This window comes from Amborella trichopoda, chromosome 11 (assembly GCF_054954075.1).
Source record: "Amborella trichopoda isolate Santa Cruz 75 chromosome 11, AtrichopodaSantaCruz75HAP2 v2.0, whole genome shotgun sequence".
NCBI lineage: Eukaryota > Viridiplantae > Streptophyta > Magnoliopsida > Amborellales > Amborellaceae > Amborella > Amborella trichopoda.
The window spans coordinates 35260644-35284372 of record NC_142346.1 but is presented as its reverse complement, the minus strand read 5'-3'; the positions used below and the strand labels follow the sequence as shown (position 1 = coordinate 35284372).

At 39.3% G+C, this 23729-nt stretch overlaps 1 protein-coding gene across 3 annotated transcripts in view; it reads left to right on the top strand.

The window, feature by feature from the left end:
• Positions 1 to 3936: 3936 nt before the first annotated feature.
• The window catches only part of LOC18436713 (Proteinase inhibitor, propeptide), a 47136-nt gene continuing 27343 nt past the window's right edge, over positions 3937 to 23729 (top strand). For all 3 annotated transcript variants that reach the window (XM_011626029.3, XM_020668830.2, XM_011626030.3), the window contains exons 1-2: positions 3937 to 4095; positions 4189 to 4286. In XM_011626029.3, the coding sequence (XP_011624331.2) occupies positions 3968 to 4095; positions 4189 to 4286 (226 nt within the window). In that variant the 5' untranslated portion in view covers positions 3937 to 3967. The remainder of the gene's footprint in view (positions 4096 to 4188; positions 4287 to 23729) is intronic.

Sequence of the window (23729 nt, the reverse complement as noted above, 5' to 3'; positions counted from 1 at the left end):
TAAAGCGAAGGAAAAACACCTCCACATGGTTTTTATTGATTTAGAGAAAGCTTACGATAGAGTACCTCGAGATTTGATTTAGTGGATGTTGGAAAAGAAACATCTATAGACACTACATCGACTTGGTGAGAGATATGCATGATGGAGCAGTTACTAGTGTACGAATAACTAGTAGAGAGACAAGTGAGTTTTCAGTGACAATAGGTATACATCAAGGGTAAACATTGAGCACGTGCCTATTTGTCTTAGTTATGGATGACTTAACTAGGCACCTACATGATGAGATATCGTGGTGCATATTGTTCGTAGATATGGTTTTGACTAATGAGACCCGAAACAATGTCAACACAAAGTTAGAATTTTGGAGGGATACTTTAGAATCTAAAGGTTTTAAAATTAGTAGGACTAAGACAAAGTATATGAAATGCAAATTTAGTAATAATAGGAATAGAGACGAAGAAGTAGTTAAAATTAACAACTAAGAAGTACAAAAAAAAACTGCACTTTCAATATCTTAGGTCGATAATCCTGAAAAATAGAGAGATAGAGGAAAATGATGCTCACAAAATTAGAGTTGGGTGGGTAAAGTGAAGATGTGCAACTGGAATTTTATGTGATCCCCGCATACCAATAAAGTTGAAGGGTAAGTTCTATAGGAAAATGGTGAGACCCTCTATGGCGCGAAATGTTGGGCGGACAAAAAACAATATACCCATATAATGAGTGTAGCGGAGATGATGATGTTAAGATATATGAGTAGCAAGACAATAAGGAATATAATTTGCAATGAATCTATTTGAGAGAATTTAAGTGTGACACCAATGAGCGATAAAATGAGAGAGAATAAACTTAAGTGGGCTGGCCATGTCGCCGACCAAATACAACACTTGCTAGGAGACGCAAATTAATTCAAATGGCAGGACTGAAAAGGGCAAGGAGCAGGCGCAAAAGGATGTGGTTGGAAGTAGACCGAAAAGATATGGGGACTTATGACCAAACTAAAGATATGACATTTAATAGAGCATAATGGAGAACCATGATTCATGTAACTGACCCCAATTAATTGGAAAAGGGCTATAGTGATGATGATGATGAATTCTATTAAAAAGCATTTGAATCGTGAGTTTTAATTTGTTTTAGATTAACCACCTATTTACATCCATCTTTAAGATGAATGCTTTATACCTCGGGGATTGTAAATGAAAAAATGCAGTCCCCACTGCATGAAAATTTTTTCTTTCACTCATTCACCCCTCCCTCGAACCGTGTATTGCACAAGCTGCTGAGTATAGTATTGCTTACTCACAATCATAGTTACCAAGTCTCCATTTGAAATACCATTTTTTCGATAGTTAATTATGTATTAACCCTAAAAAAAGTACCATAAATATGGGATGCTCCATTTTTAACCAAAAATTACCAAAAAGGTCGGTCAACACGCATTTTATTTTTCAAGTTTGCCCCCACGATCCGACGGTGAAATTCTTGAACAACTTTATTTTGTTAAGTTGCAGTCCGAGGTTGAATTTCTCAGACCACAACTTATTCTTATTATTTAAGATAAACATTAATGCTTTCTCTAAATTTTAGGATCTCTCCCTTAAGTCTATGTCCTTGATTTTCTTTCCATTACTCTCTCTCCCCCACGTATTCTCTTTCTTTCAATATCCTCTCCACTTGTATCTCTTAAAGATAGGAATGTTATATATCCCCTTGATTCTCTCTCTTCCTCTCTCTCTCTCTCTCTCTCAATTCTATTCCTAATTTTAGCATATATAAATTTTAAAAGTAGCACGCACTCATTTAGTTGGTTGTGAGAAGATTTTCAAAAATTAGAATAAGATCTAATTGGATTAGGAATTCAAGGATACAATTTAGTAGGTTGGTGAAAGGAAGGAGTTATATGAAAAAACAATTCTCTCTTCCAACTCAGACCATTTTAGGAACATTTCCATCTCTCTCTCCAAAAATTTAACTTTTACATATACAATTTTTTAAAGTGGCACGCACCATTTTAGTTGGATATTTAATCTACCTCACCCATAGATTTCCCCACTTCATCTCTCTCTCCAAAAAAATTGAACCACGTAACAATTCTCTCTTTCAATTCACACACCCATTTTACGAACGTTTCCATTTCTCCCTCTCTCCCTCTCTTAAAAAAGATGGGTACTCTCTTTCTCTATTTATCTCTCTTCCCTTAAAGGTGGGAATGTCTCTTACAACCTCTATAGAATTAGAGTCCCTTCTTATTTTCACTATACGTATCCACCCTTAAGCTTGGCTTAATAATACAGTATAATAACAAAAATATTTTCTACACATATATAGTAACAATTTTTAATTATAACTACTTTGTTGATATATTTGTTTGAACTGACCATCTCACTTAGTTTTTGAATTAGAGTTAACCATGGTAGATCTCTATTTCTTATTTTATATTTCAAATTGTTTTTCAAAAAAATAGATCTTTAAGTTGAGTACAATTTGAAGCCAAGCTACACAATTTTTTTTTAAAATTGCAATTTATATAAGGCTTCTACCTGACTAATCATAGTAAGACCTACAAACCCATCAAAAGATGTAGGTGCTAGAAACTTGTACAATATCTCAATTTCAACCCTAAATATGAAATTTAAAGCAAAAAAGTTAAGAAGATCGAATAAAATTTATAAATACTTGAAAATCTAAAAAATGGATGATCTAAATAAGGTATTTCAAAAAGCATCAGATTTGAAATAAATTTTTTGTTTTTTTTTATATATAAATTTTTCTTGAGGTTGAGTTGAATCAGTTGGATATTCATATTCATGCCCCATGAAGTTTAGATGATCAATAGGAAGGCTTTCCAAGATGAGGTTTTGAAGTCCACCTTATTAGGTAAAAACCACCCTATGTTAATATTGTTGTGGGAAAGCTTTACATGTAGGAAAAAGTTTATATAAGGATGCTACCTTATAATGTAGAACTACAAATGCTCCTCAAAAATCCATCGAAAAAGGTAGTTTTAATGTTGAAAAACCCTTGATTGATCATCTCAACATTGAGATGTATGACTATGAAAAATTAAAAGATTTTTAGTCTAAAAAATAGTGCATTTTACAACATATTATCTACACCGTCCATTTTCAAGATTTTCATATGTTTATAGATCTACTTGATTTTAACTATTTTTTAAATTTAAAATTTTATAATTAGATATAAAAATAGATTTTGAGATAATCCTAAGATCATTTTGCATCAAAATTATATACCATGATAAAATTTGAAGGTGCACCTTACGGCTACGCATGCGGATGCATCCGTATGCAAACTGCACCCTTACATGTAACCCCACCTGCAAAAGGTATACTCACTCTTACTCTTAGCAGTCAAATTTGAGTGGATGACTTGAGTCACAATGTCACAAGTTAGCTATCGACCGATAAATCTTGATCCAATGGCTCAAAGAATTTTATTTTTAATCTTTATTCTATAAATCATTTTGTAGCAATAGTTTTATTTTTAATCTTTATTCTATAAATCATTTTGTAGCAAAAATTTGGTCGTATACTCTAACGGGGGTGCACATAATAAAAATAATAAAAAATATTTTTTTCAATAAAATTTTTTTATAATACCTCTAGAACTTTTGAAGGGATGTGGTCATTTATTTTCACTCAATATTTTTTAAAAAAAAATTCAAAATTAATGAGTGTTTTGGCATCAAAGGGCTGAAAGCTGTATCTATTGTCCTCATCAACCCATGGATCGTGTCTTTCGCTTAAAGTCGTGACCATGAAAGCAAAGGAACTTTCCTTCTCTTCTCCAGGGATGACGTCATAAACGACGCCCCTTTAAAAAGGAGAGAATTGGAAGGCGGCTCTGCTTCATTGATTCTCACGCTAAAAAAAAGTATAAAATGCGAAGCACGGTGAAGAAAGCTTTGATTATTGGATTGGCAATCTCAGCTCTCTTGTTTGTGGCCATGGCGGATTCAGGTTCCTCATCCGAAGAAGCTAAGGCAGCCGTTCAAATCGTTTACACTGAGAAACCCGGTGACGGTGAAGAGCCAGAAGCCTTTCACATCAAAACCCTAGCTTCCGTGCTTGGAAGGTACACCAATTCCCCATTTCTGGAACCCATGATTTTGTATTCTCTGCCTGATTCTTTGGAATTGTTTTCTGGTTTGTTTCTTTGTTTACACAGTGAAGAAGCGGCCAAAGATGCAATCCTTTACAGTTACAAGGAGGCGGCAAGTGGATTCTCTGCAAAACTCACTCCACAGCAGGTTGCAGAGCTTTCAAGTGAGGATCTCTCTCTCTATCTTCCTTATTTCTTCTCAAGAATTAGTATTATGTAATAGTTATTGAATTTGCAGGATTTGATTTGTGGTTGGGATCTTTGGTAGTTTGGCAAGTATTCTGCGTGTTCTTTTTTCGACCAATGACTGATTTGATTTAAGAAAGTGAACTACCATAACTTTCTGGTTAAGTAACCTGCATGTTGGTGGAAATCAAAGAGTGGATTTTGGATTTTTTTATGTATTAGCTGACTATTATGTTTTGTAGCATTTTTTGAGAACTCCAACACCCTACAGATCTCTATGGAGAGTTGATTGCAAAAAAATGGAGAGTTGATTGCATATTTTTGTTTCTATGCACTTGGAGTTTGTTCAATAAACCATTATTTCACTTGTTTGCATGTAAAAAGTCTGATTTAATGTAATTCTCAACGTCAAAATCCAGTGTTATCTGGAGTTGATCTGCGGCAAAAATGTGCTGTTGGTTTCAATTATGATAACACATATTGGGTATCATTTCTTCAAGCTCAACATGAAAACCCGCTATTAGTCAAAACCCTAGCTAGTGCAATTCAGTGCATCTACGATGTTGGTCTGAAAAATCGTTAATATAAGAGCGTCTCGCCATGTCTACACTAAAATTACATGGTATGCACTACTTATGAAAAGAGATAATTGACACCATCAATTATCTGATATTCAATGCGACTTGCTGAAAATTTGACCTCAAATCTGAGTGTGTTGCTTGTATGGAGCATTTTGGTAAATTTGTGTGATTTGGATTTTTTGGTAATCCAGGAAGTGTTCATCTGTATTATTCTCCCATGGCATGCTTCTCTCATTGTTGAAAAGATAAATATGAAGTTTGGATTTTCCTGGTCTTGTCTTTGATCAATTTTCTTTGTAAAGCATGTCTACAATTTAATGTCATCATTTCATTATGGAAAAGCATTTGAAATGGGATGTTTACATTGCTCAAGATATTTTGAACAGAGAGCATTGATGTTCTAGAAAATCCAGGAATGTGATATCTGATCTAAGTGACCATGATTAAGCATTGAATGTGTTCATATTTCAATTGCTATGCTGATTATAATCCTCCTTCAATGCAACCATTTTGAAGAATATTCAGAATCCTTGTAAACCTCATCGGTTGTACTAATATTTCATTCTGCAACCTCTTGTGCGATTAGACTCTAGAGGTTAAAGTCGGAAACATGCAATTTTGACCTCTTGTTAGATTCTTGTCCATTTTATACTTATGTCTATCATATTTATGGCTAATCCCTACAAGATTATGCTTGAGTTTCTTGCATGTTTGTGATTACTGTTGACAACAGAAAATCTAATTCTCCCAAAGAGTAGCATCTGACAGCTTTTTTTTTGTGGGATAAGGTTTGACTCTATTGTATTGCTATATGACAAAATTACCAAAAAAAAAAAAAAAAAAAAAAAAAAAAAAAAAAAAAAGACCATGGCCTTCGTTGGCAGCCTGTAATCTAAGTGCCCAGGAAAGCATGAGTGGCAAAAAAAGTAGAGAAAGGAGGAATGGGAGAATATGGCAACCCACAGCCCTAGTGCTTATAAAGAAAACCCTAAAACTCCAAGCATTACAAAAATGGCTACACTCAATGGGAGCTCAAGTACCAAAAACAGATGAGGACATACATGAGAAGATAGCATATGAGAGATAGATTAAAAGGATGGGGGAGCAGATATAGATAGAGGAGAGAAGGCAAAATTGAGGAAAGAGGGGAGATGAGGAAAGGTAGAGAGAGAAGTTGGAAACCTTGGGTCAATCACTGGTACTTCATGGGGTTTGGGGAGAGACGTTATAGTCCCGCCTATCATTGAGCCACCCCGAGCACCTTCTGTAGCCAGCCGATCAGCGTGATGGTCGGCTGCTCTTAGGAAATGGCGGAGAGTCACTCGGAGGTTCTTGCAATGCATCAAAATATGGTCAATGACTTGAGCAAATCTCCATGGAGGTTGGCCCTCTCTAGCAGCTCAATTAATGACATTCCTTGCATCCCCTTCACTACTAGAGATCCCACCCTAGCGACAAGAGAAATTGCTCGCTTCAGACCCTCAAAGATAGTAGTGGATTTGGCTGTAGTAGAATCTGTTATTCCTAGGAACCCTGAGAAGCAAAATATTTCCTCCTTAGGGCTGGCCAATCCTCTTCAATCGTGGTTGGCCATCCATGCCCAAGTTCTGGATTACTTTCATGAGAATTAGCAAAATAAAATTTTCATTTAGTATGAGTGACCATTTGACCCGGATCGATTAACAGAAGGGAAAATATCTCCATAGACCTTATTTTTAGGTTTCATTTCTCTATATACCAAGGGTTTTAAAACCTATCTTGCAGCATTATGATTCTATCTTTTATATTTTCTAACCCCCTGGACCAACGTTACCCATTTTTACCCTCATCTTTTTAGCTCAAACAAATTAAAAAAATATGTCCTTTTTAAACGTCCTCTCTTTTCATGTGTTTCTTTTTCTCTTCAACCCAACGCTTTTCCTCTCTTCCCATATCTCTCACTCTCTCTCCCCCTGTTAACTTCCCCAAATCCCTCTCTCTCCGTTAACTTCCCCAAATCCCTCTCTCCCTGTCTCTCTGTCTCTTTCTCTCTCTCACTCCCCCTCCCTGTTAACTTCCCCAAATCTATGTGTTTGTGCAAAAGGGTAACATGAATAAACCCAAAGTCTAGGCTAACAGGAGTAAACTTCCCCAAATTCCTTTGTTCTCTTTCTAATCTTTTAATGCAATTTCAATAATTGCAAAAGGTCTAGGCTAAATTAGTATGTTACCCTTGCACACTTTTGATTTCTTTTCTCTCTCATCATCTATAATATCTGCTCAAGACTGCCACTCCCTAATTGTGAAAGGTAATCTGGACTGAGCTAAAACTCAGGCCGAATTAATTTTTCTCTCTCATTATCCATATGTGCACTCTTTTGGCCTTCTCTCTTATCATCTCTTTAGTATCTCTCAAAACTCTTTAGATTATTCTTTGACAAATATTCCTTCATTCTTTGATGTTATCTCATCAACTTTCCAATATTTGCTTTAAACTCCCTTACTGGTTATTAAGGCCGTCAGCACTTCAGTCTAAAATGGAGGCTAATTAAGATGTATACATGCACTCTTTTGACCTTCTTCTGTCTTATCATCTCTCTTAACATCCGTTGCAATCCACAAAATTCCCTCTCATTAAAAAAGACATGACTGCTAACTAAACAATGCCATTCTCACACTATATATAAGTTATACCCACGCTCCCTCTCAAACTTCTTCTCTCTTATCATCTCTCTAATCTCTAAGGAATCAGTAGAATTCTTACTCTCACTAAACATATTCAAAGCTTGCAAATAACTCGACGCCAATTCAGGTTCCAGCTCCATTAACGCCTCTACAACTTGTCTACCCATCTTCAAATTCCCATGAATTCTGCAACTTCTCAGCAGTGAGCTCACCATTGTTGAATTCACCCCAAATGGTGAAGCTTTTAGTAATTCCTCTGCTTCATTTAGAAGCCCTCCTCTTCTAAGAAGATCATTTAGTAAAACATAGATTTACTCTCCAGTTTTGCACAGAGAGAGAGAGAATGAGAGAGAGAGAGAGAGGGAGGGAGGGAGGGAGAGAGAGAGAGAGGGATTTGGGGAAGTTAACGGGGGGAGAGAGACTGACCAACATGGGGAGAGAGGAGGTCTTTTTTAAATTTGTTTGGGCTAAAAAGATGGGGTAAAAATAGGTAAAGTTGGTCCAGGGGGTTAGAAGATATAAAAGATAGAATTACTATGCCGCAAGATAGGTTTTGAAATTTTGGGTCCATGGAGAAATGAAACCCTAAAATAAGGTCTACGGAGATATTTTCCCTAAATAGAAGTATGTGGATGATACTACAATTGTTATGCCATTTACTTTTGATCTTGATATGAAAGAAGTACACATTGAATGGTTTATTAACAATGGAAGTATTGTGATATGGTTTGCAAGCACAATGATGGGCTCAAACGTTTTTTGTTGTAACACTCTCAATCATGCTTGTAATCCCTAGACCAAAGTGCAAAGACATGTGAGCGAGATTTAAAAGTGGTTTCTCATGGAGACCGGATTAGAAAACTAAGGGAGAATTTTGTCATGGATCCCAATTCCCAATTCACGGAATCCTCGCCTAACTTCTTTATTTCAGGGAGCATTATATTTCCCTTAAAATTACCATCATACTTCTTGTTTCCCTCCCTACCATATGTTCTCACTTTCTAACCTGTAATTTGACATCAACAAATTCCCTTACCCCACATAAGGAAATCATGTTCTCATCCCTCTTTTTAAATCATGCCCTGACCCAGTTCATCCATCTACTGTGGATTTTCCTCTCCTCTCTCTCTCTCATCTTGGGCAAGCTCTGTCACAATCTTTCTCTCTCTCTCTCTCCCCCTCTGACCCTGGTTAATTGGCCCATGCTCGCCGATTCTTCCCTCACATCCCTTATGCCAAACACCTTTATATACAACACCATGATTAGAGCCCATTTACATAAGCACCATACTGGAAGAAGCTTTCTCTCTCTACTCCCAAATGCTCCATCATTCAGCTCCTCATAACACCCACCCCTTCCCTTTCTTTCTTAAGCCTTGTTCGTTTTCTCCACCTCCAAAGAATTGCAGAAAATTCACTTGCACTCACTAAGATAGGTTTTCGCATTGAGTGTGTAAACCTCAATTCTCTTATCCATGCATATGCAAAACATGGAAGTGCTCAAGATGCATAAAAGATATTTGATGTGCTTCCACAAAGAGAATTGGTTTCTTGGAATTCTATCATAGACGGGCATGTCAAAATTGGCAATCTAGAAATAGCAAGGAAAATCTTCATTGAAATGCTTAAAAGAAATGTCACCTCATGGACTACCACGATTTCAGGTTATGTAGTGAGTGGAATTTATGAAGATGCTATGAGCTTGTTTCGTCTAATGCAATCTGATGGGTTTGACAAGCTTGCCTGAGCCTATGCTAACCTTGGGTCCTTGGATCAGGGGAAACGGCTTCATTCATATATTGATAAGAAGAAAGAAAAATTGGACCAGGTTTTGGCTGGTAGCCTAGTGTATGCTAAATCAGGTGATATCAATGAGGCACTCAGAATATTTTCCATGGTTAATACGAGAAGTGTTTTGGTTTGGACAGCTATGATTTGTGGACTCGCAATAGATGGGAAAGTGGAAGAGGCTCTCAATCTCTTCGAAGAAATGAAGAGAGAGAATATGTGGCCAAATGGAGAGGCTTTTACTGAGGTTTTGACTACTTGTGACTATGCGGGGTTGGTGAGGAGAGGGAAAGAAACTTTAGCTGTCTAGAGAAAGAATCTGGCATGAGGTCCTCATTGAGCACTATGGGTGCACAGTGGGTCTTCTAGGAAGGTCTGGTCTTGTAGATGAGGCAGCAGAGCTTGTAAGATGCATGCCCTGGAACCCCATTCAGTAATTTCAGGTGCTTTTCTTGAAGCTTGTAGAATCCGTGGAAAGATCCATTTAGGGGGGAGAACTGGAAAATATTTGATTGAATTGGGCCCAACTCATGGTGGAAGATATATACATTCAGTGAGTAAATTCGAGGTGGCGGGGAAGTGGGATCAATTTGGTGATGGTGAGGAAACTGATGAGAAAGAGAGGATTTTTGAAGCTACCTGGTTGCATTTCAATCGAAATGAATGGTTTATGGATGAGTTTGCAGGAGGCAAATCTCACCTTAAATCAGATGAAATTGATTCCATGTGGGAACAAACAGCTGAAAGATTAAGACAGCTGAAAGATTAAGGCATGAAGAGTGCATACGTTTGACGGACCCTATGATTCATGATTTAGAAGAATCGAAAGAGAAACTCTACTCCATTATCATTGTGAGAAGGTGGCGATTGCCTATGGAACTATTAACACAGGTCCAGGAACCACAGTCAGGGTGGTTAAGAACCTCTGTGTTTTGCAGGGATTGCCATTCTGCAACAAAGTCTATATCAGAGGTTTGTATAAGATGGTGAACTAATTAAAGGCTTGCATTTTGAGGGGCAGAAGGGAACCGAGCTCTAAGGACAATGGCTTGAATGGTATCACTCCTCGAGAAGGCACTATAAAAAGAGGACAGCAAGATTGTACTTTTCAGAATAGAAATACAAATAGTTACATCACGTCCTTGCTTCAGGATGAAACAAAACTAGAGCAACGCAGTCAGGGAGGATAGTTCGAAGGCCTTGATCTCGTTTACATCGCATCAAAGGGAAGAGTTCGAAACGATACAGCCACCTAAAAGTTTGACATAAGATCTTGCAGTGGCCTATTGAGGCCAGAATGAAGAGGGATGGCAGGCTGAATTGAGAGTTTAATTGGCCACCGGCAGATCATGCCAGAAGCTTATTTGATCCCCCTGGTTTGGGCAAGAATGGAATGTGTCTGGTGAACTGGCTGAGTAGTTGCCTAGTGGCCTTCGAGGCCCCATATGTCCGACTAGATTAAGGACCGAGATTGGCAAATGATGTTTGCTGAGACTTTGGCTAGGCTTAACGAGCTAGGCCAGTCAAGTTACAAACCCCTAAATACCTGGGCATAGAGCACAATCGATGAGGATTAGCAGGGTTATCTCTTGATGAGGTTGGAGTTGCTTAGGGTAGTGAGCCAAGGGATTGTGTGACCCTTATGTGTGATTGGTAGGCCTGTAGGGACTAGGGCTAAAGCCTCACTTTAAACCTTCACACGATATGTACATATGATAGCCGTATTGGGGATGATATATGTACATGTGTGAGAGATAGCCCGCATATGCACTATAGAGCTGTGTGCACAGGTCTGTGTGACTTTGGACTTGTCCCTACGGGGGAACCTGTAATCTATAGATTAGGATTGTGTCCTTTCATCTATTGGCTGACTTTGATAGGTCAATCATGAACCCTTGCGATGATATGTGGGGTATGAGAATTGTTGGGTCAGTCTGACAAAGTATGGATTGTTAGTTGATTGGGGTCTTACCGTGGTTGACAAAACATCACGGTGGTCCCAAATAACTGGGACCAAAATAGGGGATCTGGAGGCACGAGGTGCTCTCGCTTTCTTCGAAGTGTTAAATGCCCCCCGTCTCGGTAAAATTTCGAGGTTCAAACGAGTCATGGTGAGTACACTTCCAGGATAAAGCCAGATTGAAAAATAATTCCTGAGTCCCTGAGTTGAACACTCATGAGACCCGTACAAAACCACAGTCACAAAAATTACTGATATGTCTTTCCAATTGGTATGGTAACCATAAACATCAATTGGAAATAGACTTCACTCTCTCACTACAAAAATTTATCATTCAATCAATAAATACTACAATAAAACATCGATTGGGAACATCTTCTCACTCGCTGAAATAAGTCTTCCAATCAGTGAAATCACAAGAATTTAACATCGACGGGGAAATAGAAGCACATATATGATCATCCCACGTCTTAAAATAAATCATTTGTGACAGTACCTGTTACCTGAAAATCACGTGAGGCTAGTGCTACTTATGAGAGAGACATTAAAAACCCATAACGAGAGAGAGCGCTTACTGCTTTGCTTCCTGTAATTGACAGGATGCTCTGGAGTAACCCCTTAGAGATAGCTCACTGTTGCCTGATACTGTGATGCTTCCTATTAACAAGAAGCCCCATTTTCAAACTGAGCCCGTAAAGGGCTTTTTATGAGGGGAAGAGAGAGTATAGAGAGAGAGAGAGAGAGAAACCTTTTAAAATTATAACACCTCATATAAAGGTGTCTCAAATACGTAAACAGGGGATATAGGGTTGCCGCGTAAGGTGGAAAAGCTAACCACCATCAAGCAAAAACTTAGTGCAAATGAAGTGTAGACCATAAGGTCTACACTATAAAAATAGACTAGCACCAAATTTTAAAAATAAAAGTTGTTTTGAAACATTTTGTTTTGCAAAAAGCTAACATGGATTATAGTCCTCAATAGAAGATGAAGTGCTTCAGCAAAATTAGTCATTCCTTAACATAGTTGGATCCAAATCCCATCAAATTAATTTGTAATTAATTAATTTGATCTTAAATGATTTTTAGATTAATAGATTAAAGTTTTAGAAGTATCTAGATATTTTAATTTTTCAAAATAGATTTATAAATTGTCTAAAACTGAATTTTCAATATTTTAATATTTAGAGAGAAATAAAATAATTACCTTTTTCGAAAATTTATATTTTTTATAAATCATAAAATATATGGGGGCCCATCATGGACTATAGGCCCATCATAAGAGCACATGTGAGAAGTGTGTGGGGCTCACATAAGGGTCTTATGAAAGGAATGCCCCACCTATGAGCTTTCGTTTCTTATTTTATGATGAGGCCATCAAGGCACTCAATCAATTGACCCAAAATAAGAAAGTTTTGAGAATTAAAGAGATTTGATTTTCAAAGAAAGCATGTGTAAGAGAAAATATAGAAATAAAAGAAATGTGTAATATATTTCTCATATGTTATTTATTTAATAGGATTATGTTAAGGAAGCTGAAGGATAAGGTTCTGAAACATTCATTTTAATCATGATGGCTGATCTAAGGATTTTAATGCTAAGATCTCTCACCCCACAGCTCTTCTATGATCAATGGTCTGAATCTATTATCCCTAAGGATGACTAACCATAAGAAATCCTATTTCTGAGTTGTCTATAAATAGCCTCTATTGGGTCCCATATTCTCTACACCTTGAGCTCTCTCTCTCTCTCTCGCCCTCACATAGGCCACACGCCCCTCTCTCTCATCTCTCATCTCTCTCTAAGCCTTCTTAAAATACTTAGAATTTTTTAGAAAGAAAAATAGGAGCACACTCCAACCATAATAGCCTAAGGAAAGGGGCATGCCCCACATAATAGGCATTGAGACCTAGTTTGTAGTTCCACCATTGCTCTCTGATTTGAAAGGGTTGATAGCCTAAGGTTTCCCCATACTTTCTGAGATAGACCTTGATCCTTTGCGCCATCGGAGAGGAGACCTGAAGTGGGATGTGCAAAGTTTAGTTGTGGTAATCTTCTAACAGTTTACTTTATGTTTTGCAATTTATATTTTCTTGTCCCAAGAGTCTTATGTAATTTTTGTTTATTGAATAAAAGAAGTTTTATTAGTGGTAGCAAGTGAGAACCTCATTTAGTATTCTTCTTTGTTTATTTTGAGATTTTTTTTTGCGTAAATATAAAGTGGTTATGTCAGTGAGGAATTGGGCACTTACCCTTTGGTGAGAATGGAGTCAGAGCCCTCACTATGGGGCTCAGCAATACTACTACTAAGGCCCCAGGCAATTCTTTTTTGTTTATTTTGAGATTATTTATTTCATGTGGACCTTTGTAAGTGTTCAAGCTGGTAGAAAAGAGAAAATTAAAATCTGCATGTGTTTCTTCACCCTGTCCAACTTTCATTGTATCAGAACATAGGTTTCTTGCCTCCATTAGGTTGATTTATTTCTTTTATTTAAGTATTTTATTCATTTGAGACAAGTGCATATAGCTGCACGCAGTTTAATCTTCGAGATCCGAAAGACCGAAAAGTTTGATGGGACAAACTACTCCTCATGGAAGCGCAAACTTGGCTATGTGCTTTATGAGGAGGGTTTGCATGAGATGCTTACTGAGCATCGTCCTTCCCATCTTAGAAGTGATGCATCTCAGGCTACAAGTGATGCATACACTGAGTGGAAGCATAAAAATATGTGCGTAAGCCATATCTTGCTTGTTTCCATGAATGACTCATCTGTGTCTGAGCATGAGCCAATTAGAACTGTTAAAGGCATACACAAGCAGATCCAGAAGGAGTATGCTGATCCATGGCTTATGAGAAAATCATTGGGAATGAAGAAGTACAGTGATCTGAAAATGGTTGAGGGTACAAAAATAATAGAGCACGTGCACACTTTCAGGGCGCTTGATCAAGAGATGGAGGTGATCGATATGCGGCAGCTGGAACCCATGCAAGTGGTTCACTTGCTGAATGCCTTCTCCACGTCTTGGGAGGTATTCATATCATCCATTGCTGCCCGAGAGATTGCTCCTAGGCTAGAGGAGCTCATCACATCACTCAAAGCTGAGGAGGAAAGGCGGAACACGCGCAGTGCACATGGTAAACTCTCAACCCTACTTTAAGCCTAACAAAGGGAAGGGTAAAATGAAAAATACGAAGAGAGGAGAGGAAAGAAAAGAGAAATAAAATAAGTTTAAGGTGAAGAGAGAGATAAGGGTTTGCTACAGATGCAAGAAAGTAGGCCATATAGCTATGAACTGTCGTTTCAATAAGAACCCTGCAGGTTACAAGGAACTTGCATGTGTGCTACTTGAGACATTGTTAGCTGACCCCAAGGGTGCATCTTGGTGTCTTGACTCGTGAGCTACCCACATGTCAAACACCAAGGATGGCTTCCGCACCTTTAAACCCGTGGGGTCTAGTGAGCAACACATTTACATGGGGGGCAACCAAAAGACCGATGTTCTAAGCGTTGGTGATTTTGCTCTTGAGATGAAGAATGGTAAAAGTCTTGGTCTTAAAACAACACTTTATGCTCTTGACATGAGGAAGTGCTTGTTTTCGGTCCCGAGGATGGGTAGGGCCGGGTTTATCACCACCTTTTCTAGAAATAAGGTGATCGTGAAAACTCATGATCTGTCTACTTGTAGACGGTCTTTATTCCATTGAAATAAAAGTGGTAGTTGCTTATGTCTCCTCTTCGAATGATGTTGATGTGTTTCTATGACATATGAGATTAAGACACATGATTTAAGAGAATGGAAAGATTAAGAAAATATGGAATTCTGAAAAATTATTAAGGCAACCTATCAAGGTGTGTGAGTTGTGTGTGCAAGGAAGGTTAATAAGAATAAATTCCACCGGATCACATAAGGCTTCTAGCATACTAGAAATCATCCATAGTGACATTTGTGGTCCTATGAATGTGGCTACCAAAAGCTGTAATAGGTACTTCATCATGTTTATTGATGACCACTCGCGATATGGCCATGTATATTTAATGCATACAAAATCTGAAGCTTTAAGAGAAATTCAAAGAATACAAAGCCGAGGTAGAGAACCCAACAAATCTGAAAATCAAAGTTCTTAGAATTGATAGGGGTGGAGAATACCCTTCACATCTCTTTAGGGACTTGCGTATAGAGCATGGTATTATTCATTAATACATCATGCCTTACACACCAAAGCAAAATGAAGTTGCCGAGAGACAGAATAGGACCTTGGTAGAATTGGTGAGAAATATGATGGGGCATGCAAAGCTCTTCCTAAACCTTTGGGGAGAAGCAATATTGACAACAAGATATATCCTGAACTATGCACCTGCTCCCCTTACTCACGAGACTTTCACTGCTCGTACTCCATCCCTTGACCACCTAAGACTGTGGGGTTGTTCTGCCCATGTCTTAATCCCATACCAAAATAGGACAAAATTAGAGTCCCAAGACCATCAAGTGTATATTCATTAGGCATCTTGACCATGGTAAGGGATATCGATTCTTCAACCTTGAGAATGGGGTGGTTATAGAAAGCTGAGAATCTAACTTCTTTGTGTTTACGATGGAAATCTGACAGATCTTCCTATGAAGATCTCTCGCATTTTAACACGTTAAACTAATTAAAAAGATGTAAATAAAGTGGTAGAGAAAGTGGGACAGATCGAATTCAGATTTGAGGCTAGATTTGCTCGGAAACGAGCAGATTTACTCTCAAATTCGTGGCAAAGCCAACATGATTCAAAGCATTAAAATATGATTTTTAAGACAAGTTAACAGATAAAAAATAAATAAAAGTAGCAAAACAGTAAAAAAAAGAAGAAAGAGAAAAAGAAATAATACCAAATCAGGCTGGATGGCCCGAGATTCTCAAGCCTTCGAGGGCTCGCCCATATCAGAACTGGTCGTCTTTGCCTCTTTGATTCGGATGTTGACCAGCAGATCTCTGGTGTAAAGAGTTAGATCTAAGGTGGTTGTGCCGTAATTTTAGTTTTGATCTAGGTTTTTGTGTCCGAGGTCTAGGTTTTTCAGTCTTGGGGGTTAGGACATCAGGAGGCTAGGGTTTCTATCTTCTCTAAGGTTTTCAATTTAGAGATTTTTTTAAAGCTGTCGGTCTTCCTGGGGGTCTGGAGGAGAATTTCCTTAGTTTTCTAAGGGTTTTGTGATATCTAGAGGTTGAATATAAATTTTGAGATTTTCTCTAATTTTTTGGGATTTTTGGGACTTTTTCTAAATTTTTAGGAATTTTCTAAGGGTTTTTCCTATTTTTGGTATTTTTGGGTAATTTTCCTAATTTCAGGAATTTCGAATTTTTTTTTTGTCTCTTTTTCTCTCTTTTTGGGTTAGGGAGAGGGGAATTTATAAGATTCACTTGGTGATTTTTCCTAAATTTTTTGGAGTTTTTTCGGAATTTTTTTGATTTATCTGGAAGTTTTCGCCTTATCTAATTAAAGAAAACGCTTTTACTGTGTCATCAGCCCGCGTCTGAGCCTGTCGAGCCCGTTACAGCCATGCCTGCGGCTCAACAGTTGGGTCTCATAGGTATTAAATTGTCATTTGTTATATCTTTTTATCCGTCGGTCCAATTCAGGTGATTCTTGGACCGTTGGAAATCTCTTGGGCTCTACTTCAAATTGGGATAGGATTTGGGTAGTTTTGGGGTAATTACATTTGGTCTGCTAAGATAATGTGGTCTTAAGGGTTTAAAAAACCATAGAATTTGCCAGATTTAAAATGGAGTGTCTACAGTTGCTCTTCTTTAACACTCCCTGTATTTCGAGGGACAGGTGAGTGGCAAATAAATAGACACTTTGGCATTTTCTGTCCTTCGAGGGGCACGTGAACGTCAAAGATAAAGCAAACATTTTAAATTTCTTCTTGAGGTCACGTGGTCTGGGGGCACACCAACTATCCCACTGAGTCATTGCGCTCACCGAGCTCACTCACCAAGGGTATATTTCCTCCTAAGGTTTTCTGCGTGAGATGTCGGTGAGTTACACAAGCTTGAAACTCGAGTTGGATGTTTTAGCCATGCCATTTAACTTCAGGGTTCTTGTAGTTTGAATTTTTAAGCCTGGCATTTTCTTTGATCTTCTTAGGATTTCCTAAAGCTGTCTATAGGAAAAGGCTTTTTATAGGAAGAGACATGTATGGTCGAATCCGAAGTAAGAGACGAGGCAGCATCACGGCAATGCGGTAATCATCGTATACGGGTGTCCAATCTCCTTCGTTTTTTTAAGATTTTTTTTTTTGAATTTTTGAAGTAGGGGGAGACTTGAAATAGAACCCGGAGCAAGGACAATGTTACGATTTAACAATGAAATTAAAGTTTTTGGAAAACACAAGACAGTGAAAATTTTGAAAAGAGAAAGATATTTCAAAAAACAAGGTTGGCTAACAGTTTTAACTTTTGCAACCATAGAGCCCTCTAAGCAATTTAGTGTCATCTAGGGATGGACTATACACCCGACCCTTTTACCTTAATACGGGGTAGACGGAATGCATTGAACACGGTGGTTGTGCCCCAGATACACTTGACCTTTTTGTGTCATACGGGGCTAGACGGTACCTACCTCGACGCTTTTACGTCACATGAGTTTGACGTTTTTCCATCGAACAGGGTGGTTGGACCCTGGATACACTCAACCTTTCACATCATGCGGGGATAGACGATACCTGCCTCGGCTCTTATACATCACATGAGTTTGACATTTTTCCATCGAATAGGGTGGTTGTGCCCTAAATACACCTGACCTTTCACGTCATACGGGGCTGGAAGATCCCTGTTTCGGCATTTTGACGTCGCACGAGGTTGATGTTTTTCCATTGAACAGGGTGGTTGTGCCCTGAATACACTCGATCTTTCACGTCATACGGGGCTGGATAGTCCCTGTCTCGGCTCTTTTACATCGCACGAGTTTGATGTTTTTCCTGTCTCGGCTCTTTAACATCGCACGAGTTTTGACTTTTTTTCTCTCTCGACTATTTAACGTTGTACGAGTTTGACGCTTATCCTGTCTCGACTCATTTACGTCACACGAGTTTGATGTTTATCCTGTCTCAGCTCTTTAACGTCGTACGTGTGTGACGTTTTTCGAATTGGACTTTTGGACATCGTACGTACACACGGGGATGAGCTTGCCTCATTGTGCCTTAGGGGATCCGGTCGAGAGAAAAAAGCTCCCAGACTAGCCAATATCGTCATTGGCGAGTTTCACCTATCTCTGATATGTGGTAGTTGGTAGTTATACTCATACAACTAAGGAGTGCCGGCTAGTTTCAAGCCTTCATAACAGGCGTAGGAAGTTGGCTTCGAGAACGAGGTCAGATCGACTAACAGTTTAACCTCTTGTAGTGATGGAGGAAGTCCTTTTTGAAAGGGTTTTGGAAATAAAGGGTTTTAACAATCAGATTGAAAAAATGCTTTTAAAAGGGACGGGCCTTACAATTTTGCCACCTGTGGCCCCTTTGGTGGTCATATTTTTATTATATTTTACCCAAAGATAATGAAAGGATATCCTTGTGGGATCGTGAGAACTCAAAAGTCGTGAAGTTGTCTTTTGACCTTTGGAGCTTTCATCCTGTGCTTCGTGGGTCCATGAAGAGTTCTTTGGATTCTTGCTGAGCTTCGATCTTGGAGAGGTCTCGATGTTCTTCTAGGATTCGTCGAAGGCACTTTGGTTTTTTATTCATATCACACTCCCGCATCTTTCTGAGTTGGTTCTGTTGGGAACCAGCAGGGTTTAGGAGTCTTTGTCCTCAGGGTCTGCGTATGCCGTATTGTTGGAACTTGCAAGTAGCTGTTTGTACTTAAGTGTTTTTGAATCAAAAGCTCCCTTGTTGGAGATTTTTTTTTTTTTTTTTACCCGTGATGCCCTTTTAAGTTTCACCACGTCCATTTTTTTTTTTGATGCCTTTTCAGGCTTTCACCACTCTTTTGAGCCCGTTACGGGTAGTATTTTTTGAGATACATCGCATTGATGGGGTCGTTGAGCTCGCACCCTTCCTAATTCTTGACCTTGTAAGAATTGCCTGCGTGCATTCGGGTGACCACGAATCCCTCCCAATTAGGTTTGAACTTGCCTAAAGGGTGTGGGTTTGCAGGAGCCTGAAAGATTTTCTTGAGTACCATGTCCCCTTCCCTGAACTGTCGAGGAACAACTTTACTTTGGTATGCCCTCTCGATTCTATGCTGGTACGCAACAATATTTTCTGTTGCTCGTAGTTGTCTTTCATCTAAATTAACGAGGGCAGCGATTCGTGGTTCGATATTTTGTTCCTCATCTGAATCTTTATAAATAAGCACTCGGAGAGACGGTATCTCAACTTCAATGGATAACACTGCTTCCATACCATACAGCAATGAGTACGGGGTCATGCCAGTATGAGTCTTCTCAGTTGTCTGGTTTGCCTATAGCGCATCATTTAGCTTTTCGCGCCAATCTTTGCCACCTTCTATTATTCTGTCTATAATTCTGAGAAGCCCTTTGTTTGTAGCCTCTACTTGTCCATTTTCTTAAGGGTAGTAAGGTGTGGAGAATTTCTGCCTTATCCGAAACTTTTTGTACACCTCAGAGACGTTTTTATATTTGAGATTGGATCCATTGTCAGTAATGATTGACTCAGGAACATCGAACTTGAATATAATATTGTTCTTTGTGAAACGGACAACATGCCCCTCAATTTTGACAAATGATGCGGCCTCTACCCATTTGGTGAAGTACTTTGTAGCTGTTAACATAAAATAGTGGCCGTTTGAGGCTTTCGGTGAGATCATTCCGATGATATCAAGGCCTCACATTGCAAAGGGCCATATAGGCCGTGTTGAGTTGAGTGGTACGAACGGTGCATGGACGAGGTCTCCATAAATCTGACATTTGGGACGCCTCTTTACAAAATCTTCAGCCATGGTGGTCCAATAATAGCCTTGGCGCCTGATTTTCTGAGCTAAGGCGGCTACGCCAGAATGACCTCCTTCATTGTGTAACTCTGTCAGTACTTGGTCGATTTCTGGCTAATCAAGACACCGTAGAATGATGCAAGCGAATGACTTTTTGAACAGGAGATCACCCCTTACTAAGAGTCCCATAGAAAACCTTGGAAGGGCTTCTTTATCCTTTTTGGTGGCTCCTTCGGGGCATAACCCATCTTTCAACAAGGATAAAACATCGTGGAGCCATGGTTTTACCTTAACTAGTGCATCTGAAGCCACGAGAGACACTTCCCCATCATTCTCATTTTTTGCTCTATTTCTTCTTCGATCCTTGATGGGGAAGGATCATGTTTGTTCTTGATATAGAATGACAACGTGGTGATTTTTTGAGGAATATCAACCATTGAAGCAAGGGTCGCAAGGGCGTCGGCGAACCGATTATTTTCCCGAGTTACGTGCTGAAAGGTGATTTTTTTGAAATATGGGATCATCTTTTCCACATTTTCTAGATAGGGCTTGAGCTTTTCTTCTTTCACTCTCAAAATCCCTTGAATTTGGTTTATGACGAGTACGGAGTTACCAATCACTCGTATTTGTTGGATTTTGATTCTCATGGCGTACAGCAGCCCGGCTATCAAGGCTTCATATTCAGCAACGTTATTGATACATGGGAAATTCAATCTGATGGCTGTTGGTATTAAAATCTTATCGGGTGAGCATAATATGACACCTATACCTGACCCGTATTCATTCCTTGCACCATCGAAGTAAAGCTCCCATATTGATTCTTCAATTGTTAAGAGGTTCTCATCAAGGAGATCCGAGTTGATGGGTGTGTTATCTAGCAGTGCATGTTCAGCTAAGTGGTAAGCAATGGCTTGTCCTTTGATCGATTTTTGAGTAACATATTCGATCTGAAACTCGTTCAATAGCATTCTCCACTTTGCCAAACGTCCGCTCAAGATTGGTCTCTCCAATAGGTAATTGAGTGGGTCTATTTTTTGAGATGAGCTTGACTGAATGAGATAAGACATAATGTCTTAACTTCTTCATGGCCCACACAAGTGTCAAGCATTGCTTCTGCACATCCGTGTATCTTGTCTCATAGTCCACCATAGTCTTACTGATGTAGTATATCGTTTGTTCTTTTCCATGGTCATCGTATTGTCCTAACATTGCCCTAACATTGCCCCAATGGTCTTGTCTCTCACTGACATGTATAGGAACAGGGGTTTGTCTGGACTAGGAGGACTAAGGATGGGAGGTTTGGTGAGGTACTCTTTGATTTGATCAAACACTTCTTGACACTCATTATCCCATATGAAAGGGGTATCTTTCTTTAGTAGTCTATTAAACGCCGCGCATTTGTCTGCTAGCTGTGAAATGAACCGCCTTATGACTTGTATGCGACCTTACAGCCCACGAATTTCTCTGATGTTCTGAGGAGAGGGTATTTCAGTGATGGCTCGTATTTTGGACGGGTCCACCTCGATGCCTCTTTGACTTACTGAAAAGCTTAATAATTTGTCGGATTCAACCCCAAAGGCACATTTTTGCGGATTGAGTTTGAGTTGGTGTTTTTGGAGCCTTTCGAAAATGGTTCTCAGGTTGGTGAGATGATCAGGTCTGATCTTCGACTTGACCAGAATGTCGTCAACATAGTCTTGCATGATGTTGTGCATTAAGTCGTGGAAGATGCTAGTCATTGCCCGCTGATAAGTTGCCCCTGCATTTTTGAGGCCGAAGGCATGACTTTGTAGCAGTAAGTTCCCCATTGCATTATGAACAAAGTCTTGGTCTGTTCTTCTTTTGCCATGAAGATCTAGTCGTAACCTGATAAGCCGTCCATGAATGACAACATCTCGTGCCCCGCAGTGTTGTCGACTAAGACATGTATGTTTGGTAATGGAAAATTGTCCTTTGGGCATGCTTTGTTGAGGTCTCTATAATCAACACACACTTGGATCCTCCCGTCTTTCTTAGATACGACCATTATGTTGGCCAATTATTCTGAGTAATCGACAGGGGTAATGAACTTCGCTTTGAGCGGTTTGTCGATTTCTTCTTTAATTTTGAGCTCAAGGTGGGTCTTCTGACATCAGAGTTTTTGCCTTACGGGCTTGGCCCCTTCATTGAACATTAGGTGATGTTGCACCAATGTGGGATCTAGCCCTGACATAGCATCGTATGACCAGGCGAAAACAACGCGATATTTCTTGAGAAAGGAAATCATATTTCCTCGCTCCTCAGGGGATAAGGAGGTTCCAATCTTGGTTAACCTTGGGTCCTTCTCAGTTCCTAGGTTTATATCGATCGTCTCTTTGATGATAGCCGTTGGGTCACCATCGAACCTCTTCTTGAATTCCTCAACATGGGAAGTGAGTTCCTCAGGTTAGGGGATTTCTTCAGACTCTTAGCTATCTTGATCTTCGTCTTGGTCATCCAATTCGTCATCTAGGGTATTGTGTACCATTATCGGGCTATCTTGAGTGTTCGTCTTTTTTGAAAATTCTTTTTCATTATTATCAGTTTTATCATGTTTTGATTTTTCAACGGTTTTTGAAATAACACAAGAGGTGTCCCTTATGGGACTCGCCGGAGAAATGTTGGGGACTGGATGCGCAGGGTGGTTAGATGGCCACCCTGCGCCTATCCGCTTTTTAGCACCTGGACTGGAAGGTGCCACTGGTATGCTTCCAGCGATTCTCGAGATAGGGGAGTGATCGATCAATTCTGTTCCTGGGTTTGAATTGGTGGATGAGCACGCTTGGTTGTGTTAGAACCAATTGTGCATACCTTCAAATCCAGGTCAGCAAAAAGGTCTTCAATTCCCAATTCTTGTGTGTGTTGAGATGTGGAGAAGAGTTATCCCCCGTTGGAGATTCAAGGATCACCTTAGGCCGTTTTGAAGGACGGGCATCGAGAGGATCGAGGCTTTGAATGCCTCCAAATACAAAGTCCGGATAACTTGGAAGGCTTCACCTGGCTTTGCAATAAGGTGAGAGAACACCCAAGACTTCTTCGATCTCCATTTTCAGTTTTGGCTTCGAATGATTCAGAAATTGCCTCCATTACGTCTTGCCCTTGACTACCCAAGCCTTGGCATGGTTGGAAGCCTAGGGAGAAGAGCATGTGCCAAGCTTCGGGGGACTCGAAATCGAATTGATATTGACATTGGATAATGTCATCCATCAATGCAAAAGTTTGCAAAATTTGAGGCATAAGGTTGGTCTCTTGGCGTAAGGTGGTGCAAGCAGCTTGCTCAAAGATTTCTCCGAGCTCGACTCCTACAGCTAGCTTCCCATTATGTATACTAGGATTATGAAAAGCAGGGGGTTCAGAACATACCTTTCCGATGTCGTTTTTAGTTGGAAATTTGAGGCATTGATGGAGTGTAAAGGCAATCACGAGGTTTTCATGCAGCCACGATCTTTCTAACAGCATGTTGAAAGAAGGTTTTATGTCCAAG